This window comes from Ranitomeya imitator, chromosome 8 (genome assembly GCF_032444005.1).
Source record: "Ranitomeya imitator isolate aRanImi1 chromosome 8, aRanImi1.pri, whole genome shotgun sequence".
In the NCBI taxonomy this organism is placed as follows: Eukaryota; Metazoa; Chordata; class Amphibia; order Anura; family Dendrobatidae; genus Ranitomeya; species Ranitomeya imitator.
In genome coordinates, this window is record NC_091289.1 from 86,030,032 (window position 1) to 86,049,540 (window position 19,509).

The window sequence follows — 19,509 nt, forward strand, 5'->3', positions numbered from 1 at the left end:
CCCGTGCTCCGATCCCCCCCCGTGGTCCCCCCCCACCCTATCATACTTACCGATCCAGCCGTGGTCCCGTCCGTCTTCTCCCGGGCGCCGCCATCTTCCAAAATGGCGGGCGCATGCGCAGTGCGCCCGCCGAATCTGCCGGCCGGCAGATTCGTTCCAAAGTGCATTTTGATCACTGAGATATAATCTATCTCAGTGATCAAAATAAAAAAAATAATAAATGACCCCCCCTTTGTCACCCCCATAGGTAGGGACAATAAAAAAAATAAAGAAATTTTTTTTTTCCACTAATGTTAGACTAGGGTTAGGGTTAGGGTTAGGGTTAGGAATGTGCACACGTATTCTGGTCCTCTGTGGATTTTTCCGCTGCGGATTTGATAAATCCGCAGTGCTAAACCGCTGCGGATTTATGGCGGATTTACCGCGTTTTTTTCTGCGCATTTCACTGCGGTTTTACAATTGCGATTTTCTATTGGAGCAGTTGTAAAACCGCTGCGGAATCCGCACAAAGAAGTGACATGCTGCGGAATGTAAACCGCTGCGTTTCCGTGCAGTTTTTCCGCAGCATGTGCACAGCGATTTTTGTTTCCCATAGGTTTACATTGAAATGTACACTCATGGGAAACTGCTGCGGATCCGCAGCGTTTTCCGCAGCGTGTGCACATACCTTTAGAATTAGGCCATGTGCACACGGTGCGGATTTGGCTGCGGATTCGCAGCAGTGTTCCATCAGGTTTACAGTACCATGTAAACATATGAAAAACCAAATCCGCTGTGCCCATGGTGCGGAAAATACCGCGCGGAAACGCTGTATTGTATTTTCCGCAGCATGTCAATTCTTTGTGCGGATTCCGCAGCGTTTTACACCTGTTCCTCAATAGGAATCCGCAGGTGAAATCCGCACAAAAAACACTGGAAATCCGCGGAAAATCCGCAGGTAAAACACAGTGCCTTTTACCCGCAGATTTTTCAAAAATGGTGCGGAAATATCTCACACGAATCCGCAACGTGGGCACATAGCCTTAGGGTTAGGGTTGGAATTAGGGTTGTGGTTAGGGTTAGGGGTGTGTTGGGGTTAGTGTTGTGGTTAGGGGTGTGTTGGGGTTAGGGTTGTGATTAGGGTTATGGCTACAGTTGGGATTAGGGTTAGGGGTGTGGGGGGGGTTAGTGTTGGAGTTAGAATTGAGGGGTTTCCACTGTTTAGGCACATCAGGGGTCTCCAAACGCAACATGGCGCCACCATTGATTCCAGCCAATCTCGTATTCAAAAAGTCAAATGGTGCTCCCTCACTTCCGAGCCCTGACGTGTGCCCAAACAGTGGTTTACCCCCACATATGGGGTACCAGCATACTCAGGACAAACTGCGCAACAATTACTGGGGTCCAATTTCTCCTGTTACCCTTGTGAATCTAAAAAAATGCTTGCTAAAACATAATTTTTGAGGAAAGAAAAATGATTTTTTATTTTCACGGCTCTGCGTTGTAAACGTCTGTGAAGCACTTGGGGGTTCAAAGTGCTCACCACATATCTAGATAAGTTCCTTGGGGGGTCTAGTTTCTAAAATGGGGTCACTTGTGGGGGGTTTCTACTGTTTAGGCACATCAGGGGCTCTGCAAACGCAACGTGACGCCCGCAGAGCATTCCATCAAAGTCTGCATTTCAAAACGTCACTACTTCAATTCCGAGCCCCGGCATGTGCCCAAACAGTGATTTACCCCCACATATGGGGTATCACCGTACTCAGGAGAAACTGGACAACAAATATTGGGGTCAAATTTCTCCTGTTACCCTTGGGAAAATTAAAAAATTCTGGGCTAAATAATTATTTTTGAGGAAAGAAAACGTATTTATTATTTTCACGGCTCTGCATTATAAACTTCTATGAAGCACTTGGGGGTTCAAAGTGCTCACCACACATCTAGATAAGTTCCTTTGGGGGTCTAGTTTCCAAAATGGGGTCACTTGTGGGGGGTTTCTACTGTTAAGCCACATCAGGGGCTCTGCAAATGCAACGTGACGCCCACAGAGCATTCCATCAAAGTCTGCATTTCAAAACGTCACTACTTCACTTCCGAGCCCCGGCATGTGCCCAAACAGTGATTTACCCCCACATATGGGGTATCAGCGTACTCAGGAGAAACTGGACAACAACTTTTGGGGTCAAATTTCTCCTGTTACCCTTGGGAAAATAAAAAATTGCAGGCTAAAAGATCATTTTTGAGAAAATAATTTTTTTTTTTATTTTCATGGCTCTGCGTTATAAACTTCTGTGAAGCACTTGGGGGTTCAAAGTCCTCACCACACATCTAGATTAGTTCCTTTGGGGGTCTAGTTTCTAAAATGGTGTCATTTCTGGGGGATCTCCAATGTTTAGGCACACAGGGGCTCTCCAAACGTGACATGGTGTCCGCTAATGATTGGAGCTAATTTTCCATTTAAAAAGCCAAATGGCGTGCCATCCCTTCCGAGCCCTGCCGTGCGCCCAAACAGTGGTTTACCCCCACATATGGGGTATCAGCGTACTCAGGACAAACTGGACAACAATATTTGGGGTCCAATTTCTCCTATTATCCTTGGCAAAATAGGAAATTCCAGGCTAAAAAATCATTTTTGAGGAAAGAAAAATTATTTTTTATTTTCATGGCTCTGCGTTATAAACTTCTGTGAAGCACCTGGGGGTTTAAAGTGCTCAATATGCATCTAGATAAGTTCCTTGGGGGGTCTAGTTTCCAAAATGGGGTCACTTGTGGGGGAGCTCCAATGTTTAGGCACACAGGGGCTCTCCAAACGCGACATGGTGTCCGCTAACAATTGGAGCTAATTTTCCATTCAAAAAGTCAAATGGCGCGCCTTCTCTTCCGAGCCCTGCCGAGTGCCCAAACAGTGGTTTACCCCCACATATGAGGTATCGGCGTACTCGGGAGAAATTGCCCAACAAATTTTATGATCCATTTTATCCTACTGCCCATGTGAAAATGAAAAAATTGAGGCGAAAAGAATTTTTTTGTGAAAAAAAATTACTTTTTCATTTTTACAGATCAATTTGTGAAGCACCTGAGGGTTTAAAGTGCTCACTAGGCATCCAAATTAGTTCCTTGGGGGGTCTAGTTTCCAAAATGGGGTCACTTGTGGGGGAGCGCCAATGTTTAGGCACACAGGAGCTATCCAAACGCGACATGGTGTCCGCTAACGATGGAAATAATTTTTCATTCAAAAAGTCAAATGGCGCTCCTTCCCTTCCGAGCCTTACCATGTGCCCAAACAGTGGTTTACCTCCACATGTGAGGTATTGGTGTACTCAGGAGAAATTGCCCAACACATTTTAGGATCCATTTTATCCTGTTGCCCATGTGAAAATGAAAAAATTGAGGCTAAAAGAATTTTTTTGCGAAAAAAAAGTACTTTTTCATTTTTACGGATCAATTTGTGAAGCACCTGGGGGTTCAAAGTGCTCACTATGCATCTAGATAAGTTCCTTGGGGCGTCTTGTTTCCAAAATGGGGTCACTTGTGGGGGAGCTCCAATTTTTAGGCACACGGGGGCTCTCCAAACGTGACATGGTGTCCGCTAAAGAGTGGAGCCAATTTTTGATTCAAAAAGTCAAATGGCGCTCCTTCCCTTCCAAGCCCTGCCGTGCGCCAAAACAGTGGTTTACCTCCACATATGAGGTATCAGCGTACTCAGGACAAATTGGACAACAACTTTCGTGGTTCAGTTTCTCCTTTTACCATTGGGAAAATAAAAAAATTGTTGCTAAAAGATAATTTTTGTGACTAAAAAGTTAAATGTTCATTTTTTCCTTCCATGTTGCTTCTGCTTCTGTGAAGCACCTGAAGGGTTAATAAACTTCTGGAATGTGGTTTTGAGTACCTTGAGGGGTGCAGTTTTTAGAATGGTGTCACTTTTGGGTATTTTCAGCCATATAGACCCCTCAAACTGACTTCAAATGTGAGGTGGTCCCTAAAAAAAATGGTTTTGTAAATTTCGTTGTAAAAATGACAAATCGCTGGTCGAATTTTAACCCTTATAACTTCCTAACAAAAAAAAATTTTGTTTCCAAAATTGTGCTGATGTAAAGTAAACATGTGGGAAATGTTATTTATTAACTATTTTGTGTCACATATCTCTCTGGTTTAACAGAATAAAAATTCAAAATGTGAAAATTGCGAAATTTTCAAAATTTTCGCCAAATTTCCGTGTTTATCACAAATAAATGCAGAATTTATTGACCTAAATTTACCACTAACATGAAGCCCAATATGTCACGAAAAAACAATCTCAGAACCGCTAGGATCCGTTGAAGCGTTCCTGAGTTATTACCTCATAAAGGGACACTGGTCAGAATTGCAAAAAACGGCAAGGTCTTTAAGGTCAAAATAGGCTGGGTCTTGAAGGGGTTAAATAAAATGTTTATTTTTAGTACTTGGTTGAAAACCCTTTGTTGGCAATGACTGCCTGAAGTCTTGAACTCATGGACATCACCAGACGCTTTGTTTCCTCCTTTTTGATGCTCTACCAGGCCTTCACTGCGGTGGTTTTCAGTTGCTGTTTGTTTGTGGGCCTGTCTGAAGTTTTGTCTTTAACAAGTGAAATGCATGCTCAATTGGGTTGAGATCAGGTGACTGACTCGACCATTCAAGAATATTCCACTTCTTTGCTTTAATAAACTCCTGGGTTGCTTTGGCTTTATGTTTTGGGTCAATGTCCATCTGTAGTATGAAACGACGACCAATCAGTTTTGCTGCATTTGGCTGGATCTGAGCACACAGTATGTCTCTGAATGCCTCAGAATTCATTCCGCTGCTTCTGTCCTGTGTCACATCATCAATAAACACTAGCGACCCAGTGCCACTGGCAGCCATGCATGCCCAAGCCATCACATGGCCTCTGCCGTGTTTTACAGATGATGTGGTATGCTTTGGATCATGAGCAAAAAAATAAAAAAGTTATAGTCCTCAGAATAAAGCGATGAAAAAATAATTATTTTTTCTATAAAATAGTTTTTATCGTATAAAAGTGCCAAAACATAAAAAAAATGATATAAATGAGGTATCGCTGTAATCGTACTGACCCGAAGAATAAAACTGCTTTATCAATTTTACCAAAAGCGGAACGGTATAAACGCCTCCCCCAAAAGAAATTCATGAATAGCTGGTTTTTGGTAATTCTGCCTCACAAAAATCGGAATAAAAAGCGATCAAAAAATGTCACGTGCCCAAAAATGTTACCAATAAAAACGTCATCTCGTCCCGCAAAAAACAAGACCTCACATGACTCTGTGGACCAAAATATGGAAAAATTATAGCTCTCAAAATGTGGTAACACAAAAAATATTTTTGGCAATAAAAAACTTCTTTCAGTGTGTGACGGCTGCCAATCATAAAAATCCGCTAAAAAACCCGCTATAAAAGTAAATCAAACCCCCTTCATCACCCCCTTAGTTAGGGAAAAATAAAAAAATTAAAAAAATGTATTTATTTCCATTTTCCCATTAGGGTTAGGGCTAGGGTTAAGGCTACAGTTAGGGTTAAAGGGAACCTGTCACCCCGTTTTTTGAGATTGAGCTATAAATACTGTTAAATAGGGCCTGCGCTGTGTGTTCCTATATAGTGTATGTAGTGTACCCCGATTCCCCACCTATGCTGAGAAATAACTTACCAAAGTCGCCGTTTTCACCTGTCAATCAGGCTGGTCAGGTCGTGAGGGCGTGTTCACAGCGCTGGTTCTTCCTCAGCTTTACGTTGGTGGCGTAGTGGTGAACAAGCAGCGCGCGATCTGCGCTGTCATCCCTTTCGTCGGTGGGGGCGGCCATCTTCCTGGGGCCGCGCGTGCGCAGATGGAGTGCTCTGCTGCACGGGGCTTCAGGAAAATGGCCGCGGGATGCCGCGCGTGCGCATTAGAGATCGCGGCGGCCATTTTCCCAAAGCCGAGATGCAAACTCGGCTTTAGGAAAATGGCCGCCGCGATCTCTAATGTGCACGCGCGGCATCCCGCGGCCATTTTCCTGAAGCCCCGTGCAGCAGAGCACTCGATCTGCGCACGCGCGGCCCCAGGAAGATGGCCGCCCCCACCGACGAAAGGGATGACAGCGCAGATCGCGCGCTGCTTGTTCACCACTACGCCACCAACGTAAAGCTGAGGAAGAACCAGCGCTGTGAACACGCCCTCCCGACCTGACCAGCCTGATTGACAGGCGAAAACGGCGACTTTGGTAAGTTATTTCTCAGCATAGGTGGGGAATCGGGGTACACTACATACACTATAGGAACACACAGCGCAGGCCCTATTTAACAGTATTTATAGCTCAATCTCAAAAAACGGGGTGACAGGTTCCCTTTAAGGCTACAGTTAGGGTTAAGACTACAGTTAAGGCTGGGGCTAAAGTTAGGGTTTAGATTACATTTGCGGTTGAAAATAGGGTTGGGATTAGGGTTAGGGGTGTGTCTGGGTTAGAGGTGTGGTTAGGGTTACCGTTGGAATTAGGGTTAGGGGTGTGTTTGGATTACGGTTTCAGTTATAATTGGGGGGTTTCCACTGTTTAGACACATCAGGGGCTCTCCAAATGCGACATTCCAGCCAATTCTGCGTTGAAAAAGTAAAACAGTGCTCCTTCCCTTCCGAGCTCTCCCGTGTGCCCAAACAGGAGTTTACCCCAACATATGGGGTATCAGCGTACTCAGGACAAATTGGACAACTTTTGGGGTCCAATTTCTCCTGTTACCCTTGGGAAAATACAAAACTGGGGGCCAAAAAATAATTTTTGTGGGAAAAAAAGATTTTTTAATTTTCACGGCTCTGCGTTATAAACTGTAGTGAAACACTTGGGGGCTCAAAGTTCTCACAACACATCTAGATAAGTTCCTTGGGGGGTCTGGTTTCCAATATGGGGTCACTTGCGGGGGGTTTCTACTGTTTAGGTACATTAGGGGCTCTGCAAACGCAATGTGACACCTGCAGACCATTGTGACACCTGCAGACCATTCCATCTAAGTCTGTATTTCAAATGGCGCTCCTTCCCTTCCCATGCACCCAAACGGTGGTTCCCCCCCACATATGGGGTATCAGCGCACTCAGGACAAATTGCACAACAAATTTTGGGGTCCAATTTCTCCTGTTACCCTCGGGAAAATACAAAACTGGGGGTTAAAAAATATTTGTGGGAAAAATGTTTTGTTTTATTTTTACGGCTCTGCATTATAAACGTCTGTGAAGCTCTTGGTGGGTCAAAGTGCTCACCACACCTCTAGATAAGTTCCTTAGGGGGTCTACTTTCCAAAATGGTGTCACTTGTGGGGGGTTTCAATGTTTAGGCACATCAGTGGCTCTCCAAACGCAACATGGCGTCTCATCTCAATTCCAGTCAATTTTGCATTAAAGAGTCAAATGGCGCTCCTTCGCTTCCAAGCTCTGTCATGCGCCCAAACAGTAGTTTACCTCCACTTATGGGGTATCGGCGTACTCAGGACAAATTGTACAACAAGGTTTGGGGTCCATTTTCTCCTGTAACCCTTGGTAAAATAAAACAAATTGGAGCTGAAGTAAATTTTTTGTGAAAAAAAGTTAAATGTTCATTTTTATTTAACCCCTCTGTGACCTTAGAGGTACTATCCCGTCGAGGTGCCCTGGGCTTATCTGACCCTGGACGGGATAGTACGTCATAGCCGATCGGCCGCGCTCACGGGGGGAGCGCGGCCGATCGCGGCCGGGTGTCAGCTGCTTATCGCAGCTGACATCCGGCACTATGTGCCAGGAGCGGTCACGGACCGCCCCCGGCACATTAACCCCTGGCACACCGCGATCAAAGATGATCGCGATGTGCCGGCGGTGCAGGGAAGCACCGCGCAGGGAGGGGGCTCCCTGCGGGCTTCCCTGAGACCCCCAGAGCAACGCGATGTGATCGCGTTGCTGCGAGGGTCTCACCTCCCTCCCTGCTCCCTCCAGCCCCGGATCCAAGATGGCCGCGGATCCGGGTCCTGCAGGGAGGGAGGTGGCTTCACAGAGCCTGCTCAGAGCAGGCACTGTGAAGGCTGCAGCGCTGCATGTCAGATCAGTGATCTGACAGAGTGCTGTGCAAACTGTCAGATCACTGATCTGTGATGTCCCCCCCTGGGACAAAGTAAAAAAGTAAAAAAAAAAAAATTTCCAAATGTGTAAAAAAAATTAAAAAAAATATTCCAAAATAATGAAAAAAAAAAAAATATATTATTCCCATAAATACATTTCTTCATCTAAATAAAAAAAAAAAACCAATAAAAGTACACATATTTAGTATCGCCGCGTCCGTAACGACCCGACCTATAAAACTGTCCCACTAGTTAACCCCTTCAGTAAACACCGTAAGAAAAAAAAAAAAAAAACGAGGCAAAAAACAACGCTTTATTATCATACCGCCGAACAAAAAGTGGAATAACACGCGATCAAAAGGACAGATATAAATAACCATGGTACCGCTGAAAGCGTCATATTGTCCCGCAAAAAAAGAGCCGCCATACAGCATCATCAGCAAAAAAATAAAAAAGTTATAGTCCTGAGAATAAAGCGATGCAAAAATAATTATTTTTTCTGTAAAATAGTTTTTATCGTATAAAAGCGCCAAACCATAAAAAAATGATATAAATGAGGTATCGCTGTAATCGTACTGACCCGAAGAATAAAACTGATTTATCAATTTTACCAAACGCGGAACGGTATAAACGCCTCCCCCAATAGAAATTCATGAATAGCTGGCTTTTGGTCATTCTTCCTCACAAAAATCGGAATAAAAAGCGATCAAAAAATGTCACGTGCCCAAAAATGTTTTCAATAAAAACGTCAACTCGTCCCGCAAAAAACAAGACCTCACATGACTATGTGGACCAAAATATGGAAAAATTATAGCTCTCAAAATGTGGTATTGCAAAAAATATTTTTTGCAATAAAAAGGGTCTTTCAGTGTGTGACGGCTGCCAATCATAAAAATCCGCTAAAAAACTCGCTATAAAAGTAAATCAAACCCCCCTTCATCACCCCCTTAGTTAGGGAAAAATAAAAAAAAATGTATTTATTTCCATTTTCCCATTAGGGCTAGGGTTAGGGCTAGGGTTAGGGCTAGGGCTAGGGTTAGGGCTAGGGTTAGGGCTAGGGTTAGGGCTAGGGTTAGGGCTAGGGTTAGGGTTAGGGCTAGGGTTAGGGCTAGGGTTAGGGTTGGGGCTACAGTTAGGGTTGGGGCTAAAGTTAGGGTTAGGGTTTAGATTACATTTACAGTTGGGAATAGGGTTGGGATTAGGGTTAGGGGTGTGTCAGGGTTAGAGGTGTGGTTAGGGTTACCGTTGGAATTAGGGTTAGGGGTGTGTTTAGATTAGGGTTTCAGTTATAATTGGGGGGTTTCCACTGTTTCGGCACATCAGGGGCTCTCCAAACACGACATGGCGTCCGATCTCAATTCCAGCCAATTCTGCGTTGAAAAAGTAAAACAGTGCTCCTTCCCTTCCGAGCTCTCCTGTGTGCCCAAACAGGGGTTTACCCCAACATATGGGGTATCAGCGTACTCAGGACAAATTGGACAACAACTTTTGGGGTCCAATTTCTCCTGTTACCCTAGGGAAAATACAAAACTGGGGGCTAAAAAATAATTTTTGTGGGAAAAAAATTTTGTTTTATTTTTATGGCTCTGCATTATAAACTTCTGTGAAGCCCTTGGTGGGTCAAAGTGCTCACCACACATCCAGATAAGTTCCTTAGGGGGTCTACTTTCCAAAATGGTGTCACTTGTGGGGGGTTTCAATGTTTAGGCACATCAGTGGCTCTCCAAACGCAACATGGCGTCCCATCTCAATTCCTGTCAATTTTGCATTGAAAAGTCAAACGGCGCTCCTTCCCTTCCGAGCTCTCCCATGCGCCCAAACAGTGGTTTACTGCCACATATGGGGTATCAGCGTACTCGGGACAAATTGGACAACAACTTTTGAGGTCCAATTTCTTCTCTTACCCTTGGAAAAATAAAAAATTGGGGGCAAAAATATAATTTTTGTGAAAAAATATGATTTTTTATTTTTACGGTTCTGCATTATAAACTTCTGTGAAGCACTTGGTGGGTCAAAGTGCTCACCACACCTCTAGATAAGTTCCTTAGGGGGTCTACTTTCCAAAATGGTGTCACTTGTGGGGGGTTTCAATGTTTAGGCACATCAGTGGCTCTCCAAACGCAACATGGCGTCCCATCTCAATTTCTGTCAATTTTGCATTGAAAAGTCAAACTGCGCTCCTTCCCTTCCGAGCTCTCCCATGCGCCCAAACAGTGGTTTACTGCCACATATGGGGTATCAGCGTACTCAGGACAAATTGGACAACAACTTTTGAGGTCCAATTTCTCCTGTTACCCTTGGTAAAATAAAACAAATTGGAGCTGAAGTAAATTTTTTGTGTAAAAAAGTTAAATGTTCATTTTTATTTAAACATTCCAAAAATTCCTATTAAACACCTGAAGGGTTAATAAACTTCTTGAATGTGGTTTTGAGCACCTTGAGGGGTGCAGTTTTTAGAATGGTGTCACACTTGGGCATTTTCTATCATATAGACCCCTCAAAATGACTTCAAATGAGACGTGGTCCCTAAAAAAAAATGGTGTTGTAAAAATGAGAAATTGCTGGTCAACTTTTAACCCTTATAACTCCCTAACAAAAAAAAAATTGGTTCCAAAATTATGCTGATGTAAAGGAAACATGTGGGAAATGTTACTTATTAAGTATTTTGTGTGACATATCTCTGTGATTTAATTGCATAAAAATTCAAAGTTTGAAAATTGCGAAATTTTCAAAATTTTTGCCAAATTTCCATTTTTTTCACAAATAAACGCAGGTACTATCAAAGAAATTTTACCACTATCATGAAGTACAATATGTCACGAGAAAACAATGTCAGAATCACCAGGATCCGTTGAAGCGTTTCGGAGTTATAACCTCATAAAGGGACAGTGGTCAGAATTGTAAAAATTGGCCTGGTCATTGACGTGCAAACCACCCTTGGGGGTAAAGGGGTTAAACATTCCAAAAATTCCTGTTAAACACCTGAAGGGTTAATAAACTTCTTGAATGAGGTTTTGAGAACCTTGAGGGGTGCAGTTTTTAGAATGGTGTCACACTTGGGTATTTTCTATCATATAGACCCCTCAAAATGACTTCAAATGAGATGTAGTCCCTAAAATAAAATGATGTTGTAAAAATGAGAAATTGCTGGTCAACTTTTAACCCTTACAACTCCCTAACAAAAAAAAAGTTTGGTTCCAAAATTGTGCTGATGTAAAGTAGACATGTGGGAAATGTTACTTATTAAGTATGTTGTGTGACATATCTCTGTGATTTAATTGCATAATAATTCAAAGTTGGAAAATTGCGAAATTTTCAAAATTTTCGCCATATTTCCGTTTTTTTCACAAATAAACGCAGGTAATATCAAAGAAATTTTACCACTATCATGAAGTACAATATGTCACGAGAAAACAATGTCAGAATCACCGGGATCCGTTAAAGCGTTCCAGAGTTATAACCTCATAAAGGGACAGTGGTCAGAATTGTAAAAATTGGCCCGGTCCATAACGTGCAAACCACCCTTGGGGGTAAAGGGGTTAAAATTCATTGTGGTAAAGTAAATAACCAAAATTAGAAAAATGTTGTCTCTGTCCAAATATATATGTTAGGACTGGCGGAACGCACCAAGACAGATGATATAGATGCGTTCGCAGTCCGGGGTCCACCGTGCAGGTGAAAACCTGCTGCTAGCAATTTGCAGACTATATGGCGGTACACTAAAGTATACACGCGTGGGTTAAACCTCACCCAGCGTGAAAGAAGCAATCCCGTTAAGTCACAGGACCGCGGTACCGCACCTAAAGCGCGAGCAAGTAGTCAGCGAACTCAACCCCAACTAGGATTGAAGTCCGATTAGACCCTTGCTGGCACAACACCGCAACTGGGTGCGTAAGGAAACTGAATACCAATATTAAGGCACAAGAGTGCATGCAGTGCCGCACTGACGAACGCCACTAACCACCCAGGCTTGGGTAAGGAAAGCACAGAGGAAGTGCACGGCGCCGTACTGGCGGTCACAGCAACTGGACGCTGTAATGTGTGATTCGTGCTGTAGGATAAGTCGGGCGCTAGATAGCAACCATACACCTTCCGCGAACAGACATTCACTAGGGTAGGGGTATCCAAGGACGACTTGCACTCACAATATACACACATTAACAATTGTAAGACAATACTAGCGCATGGCCGTGCGGTCATGCGCAGTTTATATAGTTGCAGCACAGGAAGTGGCTACAGCACTTTTGCCCTTCCAAGACCTGCCAAGAGGACCAATGGAATGTGCTGCAGAGCCTGAGCACATGACCCTCGATCTCCAACGGGAGATCTTACCCTGGGCATGCTCAGTACGTGCAGACAAGGACTTAGTCCCAGAGAAGTCCGCTCGCTGCTGACCAGCACTGACTTTAATGGCAGAGACTGGAGAAGCAGCAGTAACTCTCAGAACAGAGTGAGAATGAGCAAGACGCTGGGACCGACGTCTTTGCTGAGCAGACTCCACTGCGGCTGGACAAGAATGGGAGACCGCAGCGGAGGTGGTTCGAGATTCCCCCTGTGCAGAAGCGGGAACTCGACCCCTAACATATATGGACCTAACTGTATATATACAGTACAAACCAAAAGTTTGGACACCTTCTCATTTAAAGATTTTTCAGTGTTTTCATGGCTATGAAAATTGTACATTCACACTGAAGGCATCAAAACTATGAATTAACATATGTGGAATTATATACTTAACAAAAAAGTGTGGAACAACAGAAATTATGTCTTATATTCTAGGTTCTTCAAAGTAGCCACCTTTTGCTTTCATGACTGCTTTGACACCCTTGGCATTCTCTTAATGAGCTTCAAGAGGTCGTCACCGGAAATGGTCTTCCAACAATCTTGAAGGAGTTCCCAGAGATGCTTAGCACTTGTTGGCTTTTTTGCCTTCACTCTGTGGTCCAGCTCACCCCAAACCATCTCGATTGGCTTCAGGTCTGGTGACTGGAGGCCAGGTCATCTGGCGTAGCACCCCATCACTCTCCTTCTTAGCCCTTACACAGCCTGGAGGTGTGTTTTGCGTCATTGTCCTGTTGAAAAATAAATGATGGTCCAACTAAATGCAAACCGGATGAAATAGCATGCTGCTGCAAGATGCTGTGGTAGCCAAGCTGGTTCAGCATGCCTTCAATTTTGAATAAATTCCCAACAGTGTCCACAGCAAAGCACCCCCACACCTCCTCCTTCATGCTTCACGGTGGGAACCAGGCACGTAGAGTCCATTCGTTCACCTTTTCTGCATTGCACAAAGACACAGTGGTTGGAACCAAAGATCTCAAATTTGGACTCATCAGACCAAAGCACAGATTTCCACTGGTCTAATGTCCATTCCTTGTGTTCTTTAGTCCAAACAAGTCTCTTCAGTTTGTTGCCTGTCCTTAGCAGTGGTTTCCTAGCAGCTATTGCACCATGAAGGCCTGCTGCACAAAGTCTCCCATTAAAAGTTGTTGTAGAGATGTGTCTTCTGCTAGAACTCTGTGTTGCATTGACCTGGTCTCTAATCTGAGCTCGTGTAAACCTGCGATTTCTGAGGCTGGTGACTCGGATAAACTTATCCTCAGAAGCAGAGATGACTCTTGGTCTTCCTTTCCTGGGGCTGTCCTCATGTGAGCCAGTTTCTTTGTAGCGCTTGATGGTTTTTGCAACTGCACTTGGGGACACTTTCAAAGTTTTCCCAATTTTTCGGACTGACTGACCTTCATTTCTTAAAGTAATGATGGCCACTCGTTTTTCTTTACTTATATGCTTTTTTCTTGCCATAATACAAATTCTAACAGTCTATTCAGTAGGACTATCAGCTGTGTATCCACCAGACTTCTTTCTGCTCAACACAACTGATGGTCCCAACCCCATTTATAAGGCAAGACATCCCACTAATAAAACCTGACAGGGCACATCTGTGAAGTGAAAACCATTTCTGGTGACTATGTCTTGAAGCTCATCAAAAGAATGCCAAGAGTGTGCAAAGCAGTCATGAAAGCAAAAGGTGGCTACTTTGAAGAACCTAGAATATAAGACATATTTTCAGTTGTTTCACACTTTTTTGTTAAGTATATAATTCCACATGTATTAATTCATAGTTTTGATGCCTTCAGTGTGAATTTACAATTTTCATAGTCAGGAAAACACAGAAAAATCTTTAAAGGGACTCTGTCACCTGAATTTGGCGGGACTGGTTTTGGGTCATATGGGCGGAGGTTTTGGGTGTTTGATTCACCCTTTCCTTACCCGCTGACTGCATGCTGGCTGCAATATTGGATTGAAGTTCATTCTCTGTCCTCCATAGTACACGCCTGCGCAAAGCAATCTTGCCTTGTGCAGGTGTGTACTATGGAGGACAGAGAATGACCTTCAATCCAATATTGCAGCCAGCATGCAGCCAGCAGGTAAGGAAAGGGTGAATCAAACACCCGTAAACTCCGCCCATATGACCCAAAACCAGTCCCGCCAAATTCAGATGACAGGTTCCCTTTAAATGAGAAAGTGTGTCCAAACTTTTGATTTGTATCGTATATCCCTCACCTATCCGTCGTTCTGTCCCATGCTGTAATCCATGGGGGCCTGGGGGATAAACAGATTTCAACCTGGAAAGTGCCAAGATGCGACCGATCACAACACATCAGACTCTCGCCTACCATCGAAACCTTCAAAAAGAACCTGAAGACCCACCTCTTCCGACAAGCCTACAACCTGCAGTAGCCACCGATCGACCAAATCGCTGCATGACCAGCTCTATCCTCACCTACTGTATCCTCACCCATCCCTTGTAGATTGTGAGCCTTCGCGGGCAGGGTCCTCACTCCTCCTGTACCAGTTATGACTTGTATTGTTTAAGATTATTGTACTTGTTTTTATTATGTATACCCCTCCTCACATGTAAAGCGCCATGGAATAAATGGCGCTATAACAAAAAATAATAATAATAATAGATGGTGACAACCCGCATCAAACCCAGGTCCTTCCAGCTGGGCCCAAATGGGTTCTTGGCATCAGAATTGGCATCAAAATGGGCATACAGCCCATTTTCATAGATTTGAATAAGTAACTGATGTTTTTAAGGAGTTAAATGACCTTGGGCCACTGATCTCACACAAAGGATACATAGATAGTGAGGCCCTGTATCAAACCCAGGTGCCTCCATCCTAGCCCAAATGGGTTCTGGGCATTAGAACTGGCATCAAATTTGGCAAACAGCTTATTTTTCAGATTTGAATAAGTAACTGATTTTTAAGGGGTTAAATGACTTTGGGCCACTGATCTCTCACTACGAATACACAGAGACTGATGGTCTGCATCAAACTCAGGTCCCTCCAGCCAGGTCCAAATGGGTTCTGGGCACCAGAATTGGCATCAAAGTGGGCACATAGCCCATTGTCACAGATTTGAATAAGTAACTGATGTTTTTAAGGGGTTAAATGAAATGGGGCCACTGATTTCACACTAATACATAGATAGTGATGCCCTCTATCAAACTCAGGTGCCTCCAGCCTGGCCCAAATGGGTTCTAGGCATCAGAACTGGCATCAAATTGGGAAGACAGTCGATTTTGGCCATTTGAATAAGTAACTGGTGTTTTTATGGGGTTAAATGACTTTGGGCCACTGATAGCACACTTAAAATACACAGATAGTGATGCTCTGCATCAAACCCAGGTCCCTCCAGCCTGGCCCAAGTGGGTTCTGGGCACCAGAATTGGCATCAGTGGGCAAACAGCCTATTTTCACATATTTGAATAAGTAACTGATGTTTTTAAGGGGTTAAATGCCTTTGGGCCACTGATACCACAGTGCGTACATATAGAACAGAGAGCCCCACATCAAAACCAGGTCTCTTCAGCCTGGCCGAAATGGGTTCTGGGCCTCAGAACTGGCATCAATGTTGGCAAACAGCTCATTTTCTCAGATTTGAATAAGTAACTGATGTTTTTAAGGGGTTAAATGACTTTGGGCCATTGATCTCACACTGAGAATTTCTGTGTATTCTTAGTGTGAGATCAGTGGCCTAAAGTCATTTAACCCCTTAAAGACATCAGTTACTTATTCAAATGTGTGAAAATGGGCTGAATGCCCATTTTGATGCCCAGAACCCATTTGGGCCAGGCTGGAAGGAACTGGGTTTGATGCGGGCCATCACTATCTATGCATTCTTAGTGTGAGGTCAGTGGTCCAAAGTCATTTAACCCCTTAAAAACATCAGTTACTTATTCAAATCTGTGAAAATGGGCTGTATGCCAACTTTGATGCCAGTTCTGATGCGCAGAACCTATTTTGGCCAGGCTGAAGACACCTGTTTTTGATGTGGGGCTCCCCGTTAAATAGGTATGCACTGTGGTATCAGTAGCCCAAGGGCATTTAACCCCTTAAAAACATCAGTTACATATTCAAATATATGAAAATGAGCTGTTTGCCCACTTTGATGCCAGTTCTGATGCCCAGAACCTATGTGGGCCAGGCTGGAGAGATCTGGGTTTGATGTGGGGTGCCCTGTTCTATATGTCTGCAGTGTGAGATCAGTGGCCCAGTCATTTAACTTTCTTCAACGCTCTTTGGTGCCCACTTTGATGCCCATTTTTGTGCCAGTTTTATTGTTTTTGTAGCTTTTTTTTTAAGTGTATTCACAGCAGGCTCCTCACTGCTGCATTGTATGTTATTATTTTGATGCTTAGTTTTTCTTGTTAAACCTATAAAAACCTGACAAGAAAAAAAATTGCTGAATAAGAAACTAACGAATAAGAAACCAACTTCAGCCTCGTTACATGTCTATGAATACTAGCGTCTCCACAAGAGAAACGGACATAGGCAACGTTCACATTAGCGTTTCCCGACGCTGCGTCGGGAAACGCTGCGGCAACGCATGCGTCATGCGCCCCTATATTTAACATGGGGGGGCGCATGGACATGCGTTGTGCTGCGTAGTGCGACGCATGCGTTTTTTTTTTGCCGCAAGCGTTGGGCGCAGAAAATGCAACACGTTAAATTTTTCTTGCGTCCAAATTTCGGCAAAAAAGGACGCATGCGTCGCAAAACGCAGCGTTTTTATTTGCATTGTGCGTTGCGTCGCCGACGCAGCGGCGCACAACGCAAATCTGAACGTAGCCATATTGCGGTCTTTCTAGACAAGCAGCATGTCAGCCTCTGGGGGTGAGCCACAAGCGCACATGCACGTATAGCAGACATGGGGGTTTGGAGAATTCCCATCCCACTACGCGGTTACAGCTTCAACCCCGCAGCAGTTCCTGATCGTGGGCACCTACATTAAGTCTCAGCAGAGTTTCAACAACTGAGAACACAACAGAAAATGCGCTGTATTCGCTGTGTGGGAACTTGGCCTAAGTACATGGACCCGTCCCGCCACAATATGCAGTGTGGTGCATACATTAGCAATAGTGACCAAGCACCATGCCGCCTGCGGGCACAACCTTACTGCACAGCACAGACATTAGACAGGACGAACTACTGCAGGAATATACACAAGGATATACACAGCTGAGGCAGGGCGGCCGGCAGCTCTCTCTGACACGTCTCCGGGCTCCATCCGCTCATCTCCTCCAGCAGATCCGCTTGTGACATGCCGACTACTCACTCAGGATTTCAAACACTCAAAGAGCCATTGAAACTACAGACCGCTAGTCCAGAGAAAATATCGCGAGAACTAAAAATCTGTCCACATAGTGACACCACCGACATGCAAGGCGCACAGTGTGATGATGTCATCGGGCCGCCAAATCTGTTTTACCTCAGGTCAGTACAGCCACCTAGCGGCCAGCGCGGATCTCTGCTGCCCCGCCTATATGGCCATACACGTACACGTTTATTATAGCTCCTCCATATAATCGAATGTCCCGCTTCTCCGTGGGCTGATCAGGACTGGAGCGGTAACTGCTATGTCTGCGCTCGTCGAGGTCTTCATAGACTGATGGGTTGTTCAAGTACATCCTGGTGAAAGTGAACCCGCAATCATGGGAACCGGACCGTTACCGGCAGGGGTGGGATTCAAATTTTTAACAACAGGTTCTGTGTGTGTAGGAAAACCACACCCATTTTTTAAGCCACACCCATTTACACATTCCTTTTCCTCAAACATATACAAGTAGGGGCGCAGTCAAATCATATACCTCCCAACGTTTGAAGAAGGAAAAAAGGGATAAAGCTTTGCGGCGCGCCGTGGTGAATTTTAGGCCACACCTCTGACCACACCCATTTCACAACTAGTCACACCCATATCCACATCCCAACCACACCCATTTAGCACTACTGATCTCACTGTTTCATAAACAATAATTATAAACAAAAAAATATGGCCACACATGATGCTCCATACTGTATAATGACCACACAGTGCTCAATACTGTATAATGGCCACACATGATGCTCCATACTCGGGGTCGGCGGCAGCACCCGGCGTACCCGGGCAAGTGCCGGGGCCCTGGCGAGACAGGGGGCCCATTCAGGGCTGGTGTTAGGGGCAGGCAGCTACCTAGGGCCCCAGCTCCCCCAGGGGCCTTCAGCTAGCGGCACATCAGCAGCCGCTATGGGGCCTCTGTGAGGCAGGGGGTCCACCTGTCGTCATCGCGCACTCGTGTGTCAGGCAGTCCAGCGGCAGCCGCCGAGACCGGAGCAGGGAGCAGCGCGGGCACGTTGAGGGGTGAGGAGTGTTTTTTTTTGTAACTATAAGTGAGTACTGGACTATGGAGCCATTTTGGGGGGGAGGGGGGCTGTGCTGTATACTACATGTCTGTGCTATATACTACATGGGCCGTGTTATATACTACGTGGGCTGTGCTATATACTTTATGGGCTGTTATATGCTACGTGGGGTGTGCTGTATACTACATGTCTGTGCTATATATTACATGGGCGTGTTATATACGATGTGGCTCTGCTATATACTATATGGGCTGTTATATGCTACGTGGGCTGTGCTGTATACTACATGGCTGTTCTATATACTACGTGGGCCGTGTTATATACTATATGTCTGTGCTATATACTATATGGGCTGTTATGCTACATGGGCTGTGCTATATACTACATGGCTGTTCTATATACTACGTGGGCTGTGTTATATATGTGGCTGTGTTATATATGTGGCTGTGTTATATGCTACGTGGGCTGTTATATACTACATGGCTGTGTTATATGCTTCGTGGCTGTGCTATATACTACGTGGCTGTGTTATATACTACATGGCGTGTTATATACTACATGGCTGTGTTATATGCAATCATGAATCGTGGTATGTGTTAAAGGGGGGGAGCCCACTGAGACTCTTTCACCCAGGGCCCTCAAAAACCCAGAGCCGGCCCTGTCCATACTGTATAATGGCCACACAAGATGCTCCATACTGTATAATGGCCACACATGATGCTCCATACTGTATAATGGTCACACATGATGCTCCATA

General features: G+C 44.6%; 1 protein-coding gene across 2 annotated transcripts in view; it reads right to left on the reverse strand.

Annotated features, from left to right (window-relative positions):
* The window catches only part of FIRRM (FIGNL1 interacting regulator of recombination and mitosis), a 693,335-nt gene extending 675,519 nt beyond the window's left edge, over positions 1 to 17,816 (reverse strand). For both annotated transcript variants that reach the window (XM_069737142.1, XM_069737143.1), the window contains exon 1: positions 17,578 to 17,816. In XM_069737142.1, coding sequence (XP_069593243.1) covers positions 17,578 to 17,675 — 98 coding nt within the window. In that variant the 5' untranslated portion in view covers positions 17,676 to 17,816. The remainder of the gene's footprint in view (positions 1 to 17,577) is intronic.
* Between the last annotated feature and the right edge of the window lie 1,693 nt (positions 17,817 to 19,509).